Raw genomic sequence first — 18,220 nt, forward strand, 5'->3', positions numbered from 1 at the left:
TTAGATTATTCTGGCTCCTCTGGAGCCAGCGCTTGCCTGATACTGAGATTTTCAGAAGACAACCTATGAACTTGTTTTGTTTGTAGGTTCTTGCTGAATAAAGCATAACCAGTTAGAGAACATGGGTGATGTTGAAATCATACTCCAAAGTCTAGTTTTCCTTTCCACATGACTTATTTTTATTTTCTGACAGGGCTCCAAGTTCTTAATTCAACAGGGATCCCTGGCTTCTGCTGCTGAGTGTGTCATGCTCCAAACTATATCCAAAGAATCTTTCGAGAGGACTATTACGATAGCAAAAGGCAATTCTAGCCTGGGTAAGTTTCTTATTTTCCACATACACCTTTCCTCCCAAACCCCTGGCCAAGAGGAAATATTTGAGTATAGGTAACATAATAGATGTTGTAAAATTTCCCATAAGTTTTTTTTTAAGCATTTACAAAAATTATTTATTTATTTATTTTTGGCTGTGTTGGGTCTTCGTTGCTGTGCGCGGGCTTTTTCTAGTTGCAGTGAGCATGGGCTACTCTTCGTTGCGGTGCGCGGGCTTCTCATTGCGGTGACTCCTCTCGTTGCGGAGCACGGGCTCTAGGTGTGCGGGCTTCAGTAGTTGTGGCACACGGACTCAGTAGTTGTGACTCGCGGACTCTAGAGCACAGGCTCAGTAGTTGTGGTGCACGGGCCTAGTTGCTCCGAGGCGTGTGGGATCTTCCTGGACCAGGGCTGAAACTCATGTCCCCTGCATTGGCAGGCAGATTCCTAACCGCTGCGCCACCAGGGAGATCCCTCCCTTAGTTTTTATGGTTATTCTTTTTATGTACTCATTATTTTTATCTGAAATGGTTAACAGGTTTGTTTAATTCAGACTAGCTTATAACCCTCACTCTCCTAGTTATTTACAAGTATTCATGAGCCTCATTTCCATTCAAGTAAAAGATATACAAGTGTTTATGTATGATACAGCAAATCAGAAAAGGCATTCTTAGAAAATGAAAAGTCAGCGATTTGGAATTCTAAATTCTTCGGAAAAGGAAATTATTAGTTTCTTTGAATGCTACCAGTTATGCATAAGTCAGTTTGTATTTAATTTCTTTCGTTTGCTGAAATAAAGACTAGAAAGACAGGAGGTGCGCAACCACCAAAATTTAAGTGCAGTTATTTAGTAGTCCTTCCCAGGTGGCAGGATTTTTATGTCCTCTTTTACCTGTACAGGGTTGTGGCTGGTTAATAATCCCAAATCTCCTGAATTGGGCAAAGAAGACCCACTGTAGAAATAAAATCCTGATTACAGTAGCTAAAATTATATCCAGGCAGGTCACATTTGTTCTTCTTTTGAGTTGAGCAGTGACATGGCTCAGCTCTGTCTTTAGTGCTCGGTGCTGATCAGTAGGGCCATAAATCAGCTTCCCTGGAGGTCTGATTACAGCTCAAGACTCTCTGGTTAGCTGTGCTTCAGAGAGCTTTTTCCTCCTTCTAGGATGTAACCAAGCCAGCACCCTTTACATTGGTGTCTGTGGTGGGGTTTAGTTTCCTTGTTAAATTCTGGACTTGGCAGAGAAGCCAGCGTTGCTTAGCTGGTGACTGGGATTCCGGTCTCTGCCTCCTTCTAGATTTTGTTCCATTTGCTGGCAGCTGGGCGCTACCAACAGCAGCTACATAGAGACTTATAGCAGAGAATTTCTACTTAATTAGCTTTACTATTTCTTATATACTACATTTAATAGAATAATATATAACTTAAGCTACAGAACTTTCTCTAATTCATTAATTATGGGATGTGTACTATAGATACCTAAACATGTCAAAAATATCTCATCTGCTAATGCAGTGTTTCTGAAAGCATGTTGCTTATAATACTAGTTTTGTAGGCTGTTAATAGGAGTTATTAAATGGGTTCCAAGTTTCAGAGTTTGGAATGTGATAAACTTAAAGAGACAGGTGTTTCTGTTTTCATCACTCAGTAGCTTTGATAGTCAAATATGCATTGTGGGGCTTCCCTTGTGGTGCAGTGATTGAGAGTCCGCCTGCCGATGCAGGGGACGTGGGTTCGTGCCCCAGTCCGGGAGGATCCCACGTGCCGCGGAGCAGCTGGGCCCGTGAGCCATGGCCACTGAGCCTGCTCGTCCAGAGCCTGTGCTCCGCAACGGGAGAGGCCGCAACAGTGAGAGGCCTGTGTGCCGCAAAAAAAAAAAAAGAAATAGAAAAAAAAAATATGCATTGTGGATCTCTAAGAAAAGGTTACAGGATGCAGCATTTCTCACATGTCATTGGCCATTTTTTTTTTATTAACTCATAAGACAGAAATTTTGCAGAGCCCATATGAGAGATCCTATTCTAGTGTATTTATTTACTCAACTCTCAAACATTAATTATTTTCTGTATTCTGGCTACTATGCATAGACACCATTATATAATCATTTTTCTCAAGGAATATGAGGTTAGGAGAGTAGACAAACTGACTTCTAAAATCCTCAGTGCATTAAAATATCATACCTGCCATGAGAAACCCTCATGCAGAGAACATTGAAGCCTTAAATGAAGGAATAGTTGATCCCTGCTCTCTGAGTGTGGAGGAGTTTCTAGAAAGGTTTCAGAGAAGAGTAGATGTTTGATTTAGTCCTTGAAGAAGGAGATTTCTACCACCTCGTGGAGGCATTGGGAAAGTCGGAAGAGCCAAGGCAGAGAACCGTGAAACATCACTGAAGTTTGTTTGGTGTGGGTGAAGTGTGGCATAATGGCGGGCAAAGTCAGAGATGAAGCTGAAGGAATGGTAGGTGGGAGACAGCTGCCTGGTGAGTTCTTCGTATGCAGGACACAGGACCTCCCTCAGGACACCCCCTGCCTTAGGTGCCAGTGGTCAGTGGGAGCTAAGGGCAGAGGGGTGACGTGACCAGATGTGTGTTTAATGATCATTCTGGAACAGGTGGATGAATTAGATCGGAAGCAGCTGGGAGGCTGCTGTAAGAGCTGGGGTTGGAGTACATCTGATTTTACAGTCTAAGCCTGTGGATTGCTCACCAGTTCTTAGTTTGCTGAGAGAATGTTGAATTTTGTGAAATCTTTTCTTTCATCTGTTGAGACAGTCATATGGATTTTTTTGTTTTTTTCTGTTACGACATCAGGATATATCCTTTTTTTAGTGTAGTACAAGATACGTAACGTGCAATTGATCACTTTAACCATTTTTAAGTGTATATTTCTGTGGCATTAAGTACATCACATTGCTGTGCAACCATCACCACCATCCATCTCCAGAATTTCATCTTCCCTGAGTGAAACTGTACCCATTAATCACTAACTCCCCATTCCCTCCTCTCCCCTAGCTCCTGGCATCCTCCCCATTCTCCTCTCTGTCTCTATAAATTTTGACTACTCTGGGCACCTTATGTAAATGGAATTCTATGGTATTTGTCCCTTTGTGACTGGCTTATTTTGTAATGTCTTCAAGGTTCATCCATGTTGTAACGTATCAGAATTTCCTTCCTTATTAATAAAAGGCTGAATAATATTCCTGTGTGTGTGTGTGTGTGTGTGTGTGTTTACGGCAAATTTCATTTATCCACTCATCTGTCGTTGGAAACTTCGGTTGCTTCTACTTTAGCAGTTGAGTTTTGATTTTAAAAAATATACCAAAATGATTAGGATTTGGGGGGAAAAAAAGTAGAAGGTGAAGTGTCCTTGCTTTCATATCCAGAAATCCATTTATACCTCAGTAGTTTGATTTTAACATTAAAATATAAAAGAACTCTTTAATTTGTTTTGTGAGACTAAACCACTTACTTGTGTGAAATTATAACACCATTAGTTTACCAACCAAACTGTAATATAAAAGTGTTAACATATATATGTAATATATATCTTTTAGTTTTACTTTTCTGCTTAGTTTCCATTATTTGAATAATGTACAACCCAAAATGCTTATAGGGCTTTGTCCTTAGCTGTTTGATTTCCTGGGGCCCAGTTGAGTTCCTGTGGCATCTTGGAGTGCAAATTCTGTATGCCAAAGCAAGAATATTTCTCTCTTACCTCATTTGACAGGAGATTTCAATATTCAGATTTCTACAATGCCCAGAGTAACTAGATGTAAAGGAATAATGAAAAAGGCCTATTTTAAAAATCTCAGTAGAACATTAAAACAATTTAATTAAAGCATTCATTTAAGCTTTTAATGTAGGAAGGTGTTGCCTTTACAACTTGAAGTAACAAAAAGTGTGGTAGCATTTTAGAATATCTAATTGAGACTGGCTTTGTGCTGGTAGGAGAGTGTGTCATGAAAGGGTCTATCACTGAACACATTTTCATAGAATAGGTCTCTTCTTTATGTGAAGTTGTTTGCAGTTTTCACTTTCTGGGTAATTTGTTTCTTTCCTAGTTATAATCAGAAGAAATTATTAATAAATGATAGGTTTCTCTAAAAGCTGTCATCATCCATTTGCTGTGATTTTAAGAATAACCTGGGGTTTTTAAACTTTGTTAAATTTAGTGGGGGGGATGTTATGTGCAGATATACACAGTTATGTACATATGCATATAGTGACCTTTGAAAATTTTAATCTTGATTATTTTTGATAGGTCTGTGGTACATTGGCTAATTATGTTGTACTAGGTCTTGAAGGTAAAAAAGTAAGAAGGAAAGGAAGGTGTTACCTTTTCTTCGCTGATGAGGTACAGAAACATAGACTCAGGAATTTCTCTGGAACCAGGACTCAAACCTGAGTCTGTCTCTGGTTTTCACACACCATACAAGCCATGTGAATCCTTGAGTCACTCAGAGCTGCAGTGGCATTGCTGTAGTAACAAGCTTCATTTTGAAGCTGAATTACGATTTGCACTAAGGCATTAGAAAGCAATGTAGCTTTGGATTGGAGATGTCTTTTAAATATATTCTGTGAGTTTTCTTTTGTACTTTACTGAGCACTTTGAAAGGAACGCTACATGTGCTTTTCTCAAAAAATTCTTTAAACAACCCTAAAAGTGGGCATTATCCCCATATCACAGATGAGTAAAATGCAGGCCATTGTGAAGTTAAGTCAGTTGCCCAAAGCCACACTGATTAGAAGTGCTGGAACTCAAATTTGGAACCAGTTTTTTGGTTCTATAGTACATGGTTTGGGCTATCCCTACTATACCTCTTTTAGGAAAAAATTGAGTTATGAGTTACAACCAAAATCTAGTCAGTGGATATTACCTCGAAGTTATTGAAGCCCGAAAATGATCATTTGGTGAAAGGAAAGTACAAGCCGAGCTAACTGATGTCAACCTCTTTGTTCATGTGGTTGACATGACCTGACAGCCTTAATAACTGGTAGAGTCATGAGTTAAATATGCTGTTAAGAATTAATTTAGAGGTCATGTTGTTAAGAATTAATTTAGAGGTCATGTTGACCATAGTTCGTGAAGACTTGTCACATGTCTGTGGCTTGCTTTATTGCAGAATGCATGGTGCCAATGAGAACAAGATGATGGGTTAGATTCCCAGGATGGGCCACTGAGTTAAGTTGTGTCTTGTAGTCATACGTTTTGATTTTACTATAGTATAGTTGTCTGGTGGTTCCTGGTGGGAAAGATGGCAGCATCAGAGCAAACCAGCGTACCTGTGGAAACATTTCAGAGCCAGCCTCTTTGCTCGTATGAAACCCACCTTGGATGAAGCAGCGTCTAAACTTGTTTTTTGGTTTATAGTAAGCTCCTTAATAACAATGCACTTAAAAAATCGTTTGTATGAATCTCAACAGAATCTTTTAACTACATTTGATTAATGGTTCATTCCTATCAGAAAATGGTAACTAGGAGCCTGGATGGCCCAAATCCAGGCATGAAATATCAGGCTGGAAACATATTGTAGTCAGGATCATTCTTTAAAAAATATTTGAAATATCATGTCTAATCTGGTATAGTTAAAGTTAATATTCAGAGAGAATTTCTTTTAAAAATATTATAAAAAACTAAAAACAGATTATTGACTTCTCTCAAAGTTTTAATAAGAGAGTTATAGCTCTCCTTATATTGTTTAATTATATAATCTTGTTTTGGAAGGAACTTTTAGTACTTGGTTTTAAGTGAATTTATATTATTTTATGTAAAGTTTTCAATTTCAATAGGTCTTATATTTTTGAAGGAATAGAGTGAGGGTAGGGGGAGAAGAGAGCATTAATTCAGATGGGTTTGTTGAGAATATTTTTCTGAGGAATTGATATTGAAGAGTGAGAAGTTGTTAGCTGTGCAAGAGCTGCAGAAAGGGGGTGTCAGGCGAAGACTCTGAAAAGGGAGACAAGGTATATTTCTGAAAGAGGGCCATGTTGCTGGAACACGGTGGGGGCGTGGGGCAAGGAGGGCATAGCCCAAAGGAAGGGTACACGTCGGGAGGGCCAGGCCAGGAGTTCCATATACACAGGGCCATGTAGGTATGTTGTATATTTGCACAATAGGAAACTGTTAAAGGATTGTTAGCAAAGGGAGTGATGTGATGTGGTTTGTCTTTTTTGAATGGTTGCCCTGTCTGCTATGAGAAGAATGCATTGGCAGGAACAACTTTGGAAGCCAGGAGCCCAGTTATGAGGCTGGTTCAGAAAATGAGGCAGGAGAAGTGCTGGCTTGGTCTAGGTTTAGTATGGATGTGGAGAAAGGTGAATGAATTCAAGATAAGTTTTAGGGATAGAAATGGTGGAACTTGGTGATGGATTAAATATAGGGAGTGAGAGAGAGGTAGGAATCCAGAGCAACTCCAACATTTCTGCTTTGAGTAATGGAGAGTAGTATGGTGGTACCATTACCAAAAACGGGAGGACAAATGGAGAAATATGGGGAGATGGAGACTAGGGAATTCAATTTTATACTTACTAGGGTTGTATTTCCTATGAATCATTCAGGGACCATGTCAAGAGGGCAATCAAATATCCAAATCTGGAGCTCGTTGAAGTTCAGATTTGGAAATAAAGTGGTAATAGATTAATGTTCACATCAGTTTAATTCAACTGACTACTGTATGTTCAGGCACTGTGATAGGCACTGCGGATAAGACTTGAATACAAGCTTCTTGATGTTAGGAATTCTGTTATGCTTTTTTTTTTTTTTTTTTTTTGCGGTATGCGGGCCTTTCACTGCTGCGACCCCTCCCACTGCGGAGCACAGGCTCCGGAAGCGCAGGCCCAGTGACCATGGCTCACGGGCCCAGCCGCTCCACAGCACACGGGATCCTCCCGGACCGGGGCACGAACCTGCGTCCCCTGCATCGGCAGGCAGACCCCCAACCACTGTGCCACCAGGGAAGCCCGTTATGCTTTTTTATATCAAGCTACCAGAATAGTGTTTAGCACATAGTAAACATACAGTAAGTATATACCAAATGAACAAATGATCTAGAAATAAGGTAATATCAGAGAGTTTCTTAGAGAACTAATTTTCCATTTACAGTCCTTCTCTTTATTCTTTCATATATGTGAGAGATGAACTATTATTATAAAATTGATTTGATACTGTTAAAATGTTCTCCCTGAGAGAACTTTCTGTGTAAGTGATGACACATCACATAGCCTAAGCTACATTCACTCCACAGTGTAGACCCTGTTTCATCTCTCATGTATTTAACATGGAGTGTCTTCAGGTATAATTTCACAAACATTTCTAAATTTACTTAAAAAATATTTTTGTTAGAAACTAATGCTTTCCTTTTGATTGTTTCTTTACTGCTGAAAAAGTTACTCCTATTCTTTTATCTGTGAATCCATAGGGATTATTAAATTCAATTAAAATGAATTTGAAAGTCATGCTTTTTAAAAAAAATTTATTTTATTGAAGTATAGTTAATTACAATGTTGTGTTAGTTTCTGGTGTGCAGCAAAGTGATTCAGTTATACGTATATATAATAGTTTACATTTGCTAATCCCAAACTCCCAATCCATCCCTCCCCTACCCTGCCTCTCCCTTGGCAACCACAAGTCTGTTCTTCCTGTGAGTCTGTTTCTGTTTTATAAATAAGTTTATGTCATATTTTAGACTCCCCATGTAAGTGATATCATATGATATATTTGTCTTTCTCTGACTTACTTCACTTAGTATGATAGTCTCTAGGTCCACCCATGTTGCTGCAAATGGCATTATTTTGTTCTTTTTTATGTGTGAGTAATACTCCTTTGTGTGTGTGTGTGTGTGTGTGTGTGTGTATGTGTATACACACCACATCTTTGTCCATTCATCTGTCAATGGATATTTAGGTTGTTTTCATGTCTTGGCTATTGTAAATGGTGCCGCTGTGTATTGTAAATGGGGTGTATGTATCTTTTTGAATTATAGTTTTTTTTCCGGGTATATGCCCAGGAGTGGGATTGCTGGATCATATGGCAATTCTATTTTTGCTTTTTGAGGAACCTCCATACTGTTTTCCATAGTGGCTGTACCAATTTACATTCCCACCAACAGTGTAGGAGGGTTTCCTTTTCTCCACACCCTCTCCAGCATTTGTTATCTGTAGACTTTTTAATGATGGCCATTCTGTGACTGGTGTGAAGTGGTACCTCATTGTAGTTTTGATTTGCATTTCTCTAATAATTAGTGATGTTGATGAGCATCTTTTCATGTGCCTGTTGGCCAACTGTATGTCTTTTTTGGAGAAATGTCTATTTAGCTCTTCTGCCCATTTTTTGATGGGGTGGTTTGTTTTTTTGTTATTGAGTTGTATGAGCTGTTTGTATATTTTGGAAATTAAGCCCTTGTTGATTGCATCATTTGCAAATCTTTTCTCCCAGTCCGTAGGTTGTCTTTTAGTTTTGTTTATGGATTCCTTTGCTGTGCAAAAGCTTATAAATTTGATTAGGTCCTATTTGTTTATTTTTGCTTTTGTTTCTATTGCCTTGAGAGACCATGAAAGTCATGCATTTAATATGTATCCCTCCTTTACCATAGGAATGACAGTAAGTGCTAATAAAGATGGCTTGGGGATGATTGTTCGAAGCATTATTCATGGAGGTGCCATTAGTCGAGATGGTCGGATTGCTGTTGGGGACTGCATCTTGTCTATTAATGAAGAATCTACTATCAGTTTAACCAATACTCAGGCACGAGCCATGTTGAGAAGACATTCTCTCATTGGGCCAGACATAAAGTAAGTATCATTTGGCTCCTATTTTGGCTTGGGAAATTCAGGAATTTCAATTCATTAATCAGGATTTTTTTCTCAGTACATACTTCTGTTTGATATACAAAAATTATTATATATTTATTTAATATAAATCACTGAAGAATTTGACTATTCCTGAGAAGTTATTGATTGTAGTCTTTTTTTTTTTTTTTTTTTTCTTTTTGCGGTATGCGGGCCTCTCACTGTTGTGGCCTCTCCCGTTGCGGAGCACAGGCTCCGGACGCGCCGGCCCAGCGGCCGTGGCTCACGGGCCCAGCCGCTCCGCGGCATATGGGATCCTCCCAGACCGGGGCACGAACCCGTATCCCCTGCATCGGCAGGCGGACTCTCAACCACTGCACCACCAGGGAGGCCCTGATTGTAGTCTTTAGGACACTATATCTACAATCAATAACTTCTTAATACTAACAATACTGAAATACAGTTGACCCTTGAACAACACAGGTTTGAACTGCACAGGTCCAAATATACCCAGATCTTTTTCAGTAAATACACAGTCAGCTCTCTCTGGGTTTTGCATCCTCAGGGGCAGCCAACCTTGGATCAAAATTTCCATCTGAGGTTGAGTGAACCGTGGGTTTAGAGGGCCAACTGTACTCTGCCATTTTATATGTAAGGGACTTGAGCATCCATGGATTTTGGAATCCATGGGGGCACGTGGAACCAATCCCCTGCGGATACCTAGGGACAGCTATACTTAAAAACAGTGTTGCCTTCTATTTTTATTTTTAATTCTCCAGTGATTTCTGCAAAAGTCTTAGATGTGAGAGATATGAAATATCTTTCATAGAGCAGGACAGTCCACTCTTAGGAACTTACAAAGAAGTTTGGATTGGCCTCAGTAGAGCAAATTGTGCACTACCTAATGATCTGTATGAATCCTCCAAGTCAGCCAGTTCTTTAAGAGCCAGGCATGGTAAAGATCGTATAAGAACAGTGTCAGTCTGACCCATAATTTATCCTTTGTTGAACTGCCTCATGATATAAGAGAATTCACCAAAATGTTGATATGGTCTGATGGTAGGTCATATAGGCTATTTTGTCAGGAAGTGTTTAAATGTCTCATCATCCCATAATGTATTAAAAGTATGTCATATATGTGGTTTGTTTTTTAAGTCACTAGACATTTCTTTTTTTTTTTTTTTTTTTTTGATGTTGGGGGTAGAGTTTATTAATTTATTTATTTACCCTTGCTGTGTTGGGTCTTCGTTTCTGTGCAAGGGCCCTCTCCAGCCGTGGCAAGCGGGGGCCACTCTTCATCGCGGTGCGCGGGCCTCTCACCATCGCGGCATCTCTTGTTGCAGAGCACAGGCTCCAGACACGCAGGCTCAGCAGTTGTGACTCACGGGCCTAGCTGCTCTGTGGCATGTGGGATCCTCCCAGACCAGGGCTCGAACCCATGTCCTCTGCATTAGCAGGCAGACTCTCAACCACTGTGCCACCAGGGAAGCCCACTAGACATTTCTTGAGCCAGCATAAAAATCAGTTCATAACTTGATTGTCACACCTCAACAATGTAAAAGCGTTCCTTTTTTCTCTAGCATTAATAATTGAATATTTGCATATAAGGGATAAAATAGTAAAATAAGAGTTCAAGGAAAGATTGTTTACTTTAAATTGATGTGATGAATACTAGTGTGGGAGACTTTTTTGTATTAATATTATCTAACTGACTGAATTCTGTATTATTCTTCTGCAAAATACATACTAGTAGAGCTTAGGTAAGAAAACTGTGTTTACAACCTGTTTCTCATTTTTCTGTCAATAAAAAGCAGAAAAATATATGCTGTTTAGAGTGCATTCTGCTGTCTTATAAAAAGGAGGTTTTAATTTTAGGGCAGAATTTCACTCACAGGCTTTCATATATTTGCCTGCCTTTTTGACTTTTATTTTATAATGAAACAGATCATCAGATCATGTGACGGTTCCATAATTATCTTATTAATCATGCAAGTACAAGCGAAGACCATTAAAAATGTCAGTGCCTCTACAATAAATAAAAAGAGAAACGTTAAGTGCTTTCCTCACCACTTGCAGGCTAGTTAGTGTCCATTCATTTTGCTTCAAAGATGAATGATAAGGATCTGCATGGAGACTCTTTACTGCTGGGGTTTTAGCTTATGTAGTTTTGAGGTACTACAAAATACAGATGGCCTCGTAACTGATCATTTGATTTATTGTGTGATAATGCACGTCTTATGTCGTGAGCCCTGATGCAGGTCTTCTGTCCACTTTTTGGCACTGAGCACTAGAATCGGTGCTTGGTTTTAACCTTACCTCGCTGTCCTAATGTACTGCAGATCTTAAAAAGTGGCCCCAAAATAAGATCATTGTGACATTGATTTAGCGTAAGTCATGTACCTAGTCAACTGTAGAAAAGGTGTCAGGTACATTTTCAAGCTACAAAGCCTTTTTCTCCTTTCCTGTTTTGTGCTTTTTTTTGGGGGGGGGGAGGTTGTTTTGATTTGTTTTGTTGTTTGTTTTCCCATCCTCTGATTTAGCACCAGGATTTACCCACTTATGCATTCAGCAGCTTTATTAAGACTGTGAAGAGTATCTAGAGAGCTAGTTTCATAAAAAATTGCTTTAGGCTTCCAGGAAGCAAAATATAATGTAGTATCTTACATTAAAAAGAGAAAATAAGAAAAATCCTACAACCTTCCCTCCTCTGGAAATCAGTCTGTCAGTCAGTCTCTTTCTCACATGCTCACATGCGTGCATACACACACTCACAGACACACCCACAAATTACATTGATTTCTCCTCAGGTATCCTATTAAAGCTGTGATTAGGATGGCTATAGTTTTGACTCATTGGGTAAATGATAAAAAGAAATGAGAATCATATAATCCTTTTTTAGAAAAATTATGTCAAGTGGTAAAACAGATAGCCATTTAGATTGACCAGGACTGAGCAATGTGTTCCATGCATTTTGCATGAAGTGTTTTTGGCCATTTCTCCTCCCTGTTACTTGCTTTCGTGAAGCAAAAGGTTTAAAATTACCTTGAAAACTGTGGGTAATCCTTCCAAATGGAAAGTCTAGTCCTTCCATTACTCTGCATGGAACCATAATGTTAAGTGCCAGTTAGGTGTTGTGGTCATTGCTTTAATCTAGGCTCCATCCATGTCTCTTCCTTCCTCTTGATTTCTTGTTAGGAAGCTAGCTTAATCTGGGCTGGTGGTGGAGGAATGTATTGCAGGGACTTAAAAAAAAGGACTCTAATTGGTTCAGTTACATAACTGATTGGTTTTAGGAAAAGCATTGCTTATTGAGACAACACACTGGCTTCTTTTTTGCCGCTTACGAGAGATGACTAGGAACTTTGTGTATGCGTGTTCGTGCGTGCCTGGGTAGATAATTCGAGTTTCAAGAGTTCAGGAACAGCCAGTGTAAGTTCCAGGTTTCATTATTTTCTATGGAAAACCAGATGTGAAGCCTCACCAGAATGCATTCTGTTTCACTTCACACTCCACCTTGCCAGGAGTGCTTATATTTCTGTAATAATAGCCAGGGTTTTGTGCTTAGCGGCAGCTGCTTGTAACATCTGCCAGATAATTACCGAGCTGAATCAGAATTCACCTGCCTTAACCTAAAGTGTGGGATGAATTCCTGATCAAGGAATAAAAGATTGATTACAGTTACATTTTTCTATGCTTGTTAATAATCACTGCTATAGACACCAGTAAAGAGCAGATGCTTTTCTGGGGGAGGTGTAGATAGGAGGGAGGTGGAAAGGGGAAAAAACAACCAGGAGCACCCATTTTTAACTACATATGTATGCGTCTCACATTCAGCGCAAGACATTGACATTTGTTAACACCATTGTAAAAAGATGCTGCGGTGTATGCTTCACATTCTAGATTCTCTGCAGCACCTGCTGACGATCGAGCCCCCTTTTATGTGTGAGTAATGGTGATTGAAAAGCTCATTATGACTGCGTGTTACAACTTGTCTGTGAAACCTCTTCATGCTTTTGTAACATCCGGATGTGGGGATAGACCCAGATAGAGATTCAGTGTATATACATTTTGGCTTTTTTTTTTTCTTCTTTATGTAAGAACATACTTCCAACAGAGCTATGAGATGGTTACATTTTCACATTGTACTGGTGATTGTGAACTCATTTGAAAATCATATTTTCCTACTACTAAGCTTTCCAGCTCTTTTTTCAGGGAGTGATCCTGTCTGCATATGTAGACGCAACCTCTGGATTAATAGCTGTGTCACATTTCAGCATCACTAATGCTATTCTTTTTCTTCCACTCCACATGTAATCTAAGGTTAGTTTGCCTTTAAGAATTTTTAATACAATTCTCAAATAAGCAGTTTCAATGTGTTTATGCAGTTCATAATGTAGTTTGGTGTTCTTGGTTGGTGTCTGGAGGCTTTTTATGGCAGTGTGACCAGGCATGTATTATAATTGTTCTGCATGGGCTAATGCATTGTGGGATGCTTGTTCTGATGGCCTTGCTGTCTGTGTTGGGCTAAATATTTATGAAAACTGCTTTTTTTCCTCTTTCTCACTGCTCTAAAATATAAGAAAAATATTTGTAAAGTTCTTCCTCCCCCACCTTTTGGTAAAGGGTAAACACCTTTGAATAAATATAGAGGATAATTCATTTTCAACAGTGTTTGGGATAGAAACAGCTTTTCCTTCTCAAACCAATTAAAAAATTAAATACTTTTAACTGATTATTTTTATTTTGCCTGTTGTGTTCTAGCTTTTTCTCCTCACCTCTTCCTGGCTTTTTTTCTTAAGGTATTATTTAGATGAGTTTTAACTTCACTGAACCTTCAGAAATAATACCAGTTTTCTTGAATAGGCTTTTCAGGTTTTATGTTTTATTTTTCTTTGTGTAAAGGCAGTCAGTCTTCTTCCCCAACCTAATGTGTTAAACATTTTCGACTCATTATTTTTGAAGGGATAAATGCAAATTTGCTATTCAGTATACTTTTGTAACACTATAGAGAAGGTGTTTTTATAGATGAATAAATAAAGTAGCTCCAGAATTAAGATGCCACTCTCTCACCCAGCCTAGTCCTAAATCCACTGAAACTGTGTTTTTTACTTCAGTTTGATCCTTGAGGTAAAAGTGTCACAAAGTGTCGGAAGGGTCCACGGCTTATGCCAGAATGATCAGGTGTGGCCAGGCTGGCTGACGCTCTGTTAGAGCACTGTGTTATGTCTGTATTGTGCTTCTTGGCTTACAATAGCCTCATAAAAAGTGCCATCCTTTTTGTGATTGAGGATATGGAGATTGATGGGTGGTGATTTACCCTACCAGAACACTCCGGAGAAGCAGCAGAACTGTGTCCTCTGACTCTAAACCTAAGCGAGCTCACAGAGTGAATGCTTTTTATGGAAATCACCAGGATGTCTGAAATTATATACCTTCCTCACTCAATAAATTATGCCATTGGTATAATTCCTATTATAACATGAAAGACAATCCTTTTTCTTTGCCCTTTAGTGCTAAGGTTTTGATACCTATTGTCTTCATGGGTAAGCTCTGGTTAGCCAGTTTAATAGTCTTCATGATTTTTGTGAAGACTTTTTTAATAGTCTTCTTGATTTTTGATACATACTTTTGTTTCTTTGCACAAATATGCTGAACCGACTTCAAATGCATTCTTTGTCTTGCCTTACTATTCATTAATTTGAGGATCTCAGAACCGACTACTTAAGTCAATCAGTTGTGTAGCCTGATAGGACAGCAGTAAACTTAAATTTTCAAATGTCAGTTTCTAAGCATTATAGCTGTAATAAGCATCTTACTCTGTGCCTTCCACATTATAGGCATTCAGCCAGCACTTGTTGAATTAGTAAGAGACCATTCAGGTGTACACAGTAGGCTTTTCTCTGAAACGAAAATGAACATATAAGAAGTTGCTACAAATTAGTAACAGAATCTTTACATAAACTTATAATAGTTAAACTTCAGACTTGAGAGTTAATAATTTAATAAAGCTAGGATATGCTTATTGGTAATACTTGTTAATGTCCAAAATTAATTGTGTATTATGGGAGAATGTAAAGTAATTTGGTATACCCAATGTTTTAATAGAGTTCACCTAATTTGTTTCTGCTAAAGAACCCAAAAATCTTTGGACAAAATAATGTTATTACTGACAGTTATTTTTCTAAGGATTTATAGATCCCTTTAATTTCAAAAAATTCCTGTTAGTGTTCTCATCTGGAAATAGACATTATGCTGTTTTCCTCCCCCATATAATTATCGGTAAACACATAGTTTATCAGCAGTGTTTAACATTTTAATTTCTGTTATTATTCTTGCTTATAGGATACTTTATCCTTTTGAAGTTTGGATTCTCTACTGAGTTAAGCCAATTTAAATGAGTTGTGTGAAAAAGTAGAGGTGAAGAGACAATATAATTTTATTTTATATTTTGGAAGATTCCGCTAACAGGCAAAACTTTGCTTCCCTTTGCTTTCATGGATTGTGTCTTGTTCCAGAATTACTTATGTGCCTGCAGAACATTTAGAAGAGTTCAAAATAAGTTTGGGACAACAATCTGGAGGAATAATGGCACTGGATATTTTTTCTTCCTACACTGGCAGGTAAGTGAAATTGTAAATCTGCTACAGTGAATGAATGATACAGCAAGTTATAAAGAAGAGTTTTGAATCCAGAGTCAGAGAGTAGTAGAAATGAAAAAGACTGAATTCCTTTTCTCTCTTTCAAGATTTTAAAAAATATTCACCCCTTTCCCCCATATTACTTAAGGAGTGATCATATATTGTGGAAAATTTGGAAAAAACTGTGAAAAATCAAATCAAGAAATTAAAACATCTTTAGTTGTACCACTCAGTATAGCACTTTCAACATATTGAGTTTTGGGAATTTACCCCAGATATGAGTATGATTTCATTAACTCCCTGGAACCTACAATTTGTATGGTATTGTATCACTTTTCCTCTTTCATAAGCAAACATTTTCAGAAATTTTATTTATTTCTTTATTAACGTACATACAGATTCAGAAACATTTTCAATAGTTATGTTTTTACTCCTTTGGAGAACGTTGAGCTGAATGTCTTTGTATATATGCATGTTAGGAAATAGTGTATATGGCTTTTTAAAGCCTTTTGATATGCAGTGTATTAAGAACCTTTAAATAATACAGGAAAAGTAGTCCCCCCCCACTCCCCCATTAGGAAAGGCAGAAACTAGGTTTTGATGCTGCTGAGTTCAGCACAGGGAGAGAAATAATGTCATACTGCCTTTCCGGGAAGAATGAACCACTTTACACTTCCAGCTGTGGGCCTGTTTTTTTTCAGTTGCATTAGCAACTGAGTAACAGATTTCTCTTTAAGCATGTTGTAGAGAAAAATGGCTTTGCAAACATTCTGAGGTTTGCTCACAAAAGTTCTAACATCCCAGGGCACCCTGGTGTCCAGTGACTTTGCAGACGTCACGATATCACATTGCTCTTTCCTCTACAAATTGCACATGGCTGCAGCTATCCAGAAAGTGTCAGGGAAGGGAAGGTGTGTTATGTGTTTAATAAAAGCAAAGAATGTCATGGCCCTTAGGGCCTCTTGAATTTTATGGGAAAAGGAGTATTCATTCCACCCTGTACAAAACTCAGCCATACTCCTGTCTAGAATTTCCATCTCGGGGTTAATGACATGAATTGATTACAACTATCAGGTACTTCCTATTGAAGTGGTAAAATCAGTAATTCTGGTGTCCTCTGAAATATCATTTCAGATGGCTTAATTAAAGAATATGCCAAGATAACATGGTATTCTTACTAAGTTCTGAGGCCTTAAAAGCACTCAAAAATTTACTATTAGAGCGAAAGAGCCACTTTCAGCACTGTGCTTCCCTCCCAGCACAGAAAGGAGAAGGGCCTGAATTGTACAGTGCTGTGACTAGCTGCTTCCCTGCAGAAAAAGTATATTTGCTATTAATATAAGGGTGCTCAAAACAAAATGGTCTTCATCCTACACAGGAGGAATCTGCACCGGAGAGGTTAAGTTACTTGCCCAAGTTTCATAGCTAGTAAGTGGCAGAGTCAAGGTTAGATGCATGCAGTCAGGCTCCATGTTCTTAACCATTGGATCCAAAAAAGAAGAATTGCACAAGCCCAGTATAAAAATATGGGGCAACATAGCATGGAGGTTGAGAGTCCAGGTTTTGTAATAAGATGGCCTCAATTCAAGTCTCACCTCTGCTCCTTCACTGTGTGACTTTGTGCCAATTTCTGGCACATGAAATGTGCACATGAAATGCACATGAAAGAGAGTTAGTTATTATAGTTGACAGAAATTTCGTTGATATTCAATAGCAAACACGGGTGCAAAATTCATTCTTGGCTGAGTGAGTGCTGGGGAACAGAACCAGTCCATTCTGCTCTTTGGAGCACATGACCCAAGACCCATAAACCCCAGCCTAGGATGGATAAAGAATAATCAACACATTTACAGGAGCATATCTGGGTTAGTGAAATGATTCGAGATTGGAGAATCATTTGAAGAGAATGGGGTTTTTGTATCAGAAGACTCAGGATATTCATCATCTTATAGCTCAAAGGGCAGAAGCATGTGATGTAATGTGTGTGCTTGTGTCTGAGCAGCTCCCCCAGCTTGGGCTTTAGGGGTAAGAACTGAATATTTTAGGTACTCTTTCAAAGTTCTCATTCCTGTCTATGTTCCTTACCTGCTTTTTCTATCATATTCTCTCCAGTGGTGTTTCCAGAGGGCTAGGCCTTGTATCTGCCTTGCATCTTACGGATTGAGCTTCACTCAGACTAGTTCTCAGTCAGCTTCTTAACATCGTTTTGAAAATCCTTCTTTGGATCCATTCTCAACCATCGTGTCACACTGTCGGGCTTAGGTTCTGGGGACCCCAGCCTCATTCAGAGTCTCCTTCCTCAGTTTACACAGGGGGGAATTTAGTCACAAAACCGATGGGTAGGAACCACAGGCAGGTGGATTTCCTTTTAACAGATGAAAAACAAAAATCTAACATTCAGGTCAGAGAAAGAATGAGACATTCAGGGAGAGCCTGGACAAATTGTTTGGCAGAAATGTTGGGAAACATTCAAACACAGTCGGA

General features: G+C 38.7%; 1 protein-coding gene across 7 annotated transcripts in view; it reads left to right on the plus strand.

Moving 5' to 3' along the window:
• MPDZ (multiple PDZ domain crumbs cell polarity complex component) overlaps positions 1 to 18,220 on the plus strand; it is a 156,924-nt gene that overhangs the window by 89,079 nt on the left and 49,625 nt on the right. For all 7 annotated transcript variants that reach the window (XM_082628525.1, XM_082628527.1, XM_082628530.1 and 4 more), the window contains 3 exons: positions 194 to 317; positions 8,903 to 9,101; positions 15,614 to 15,718. In XM_082628525.1, the coding sequence (XP_082484651.1) occupies positions 194 to 317; positions 8,903 to 9,101; positions 15,614 to 15,718 (428 nt within the window). The remainder of the gene's footprint in view (positions 1 to 193; positions 318 to 8,902; positions 9,102 to 15,613; positions 15,719 to 18,220) is intronic.

Source organism: Mesoplodon mirus (genome assembly GCF_964341445.2).
Source record: "Mesoplodon mirus genome assembly, chromosome: 1".
NCBI classification, from domain to species: domain Eukaryota; kingdom Metazoa; phylum Chordata; class Mammalia; order Artiodactyla; family Ziphiidae; genus Mesoplodon; species Mesoplodon mirus.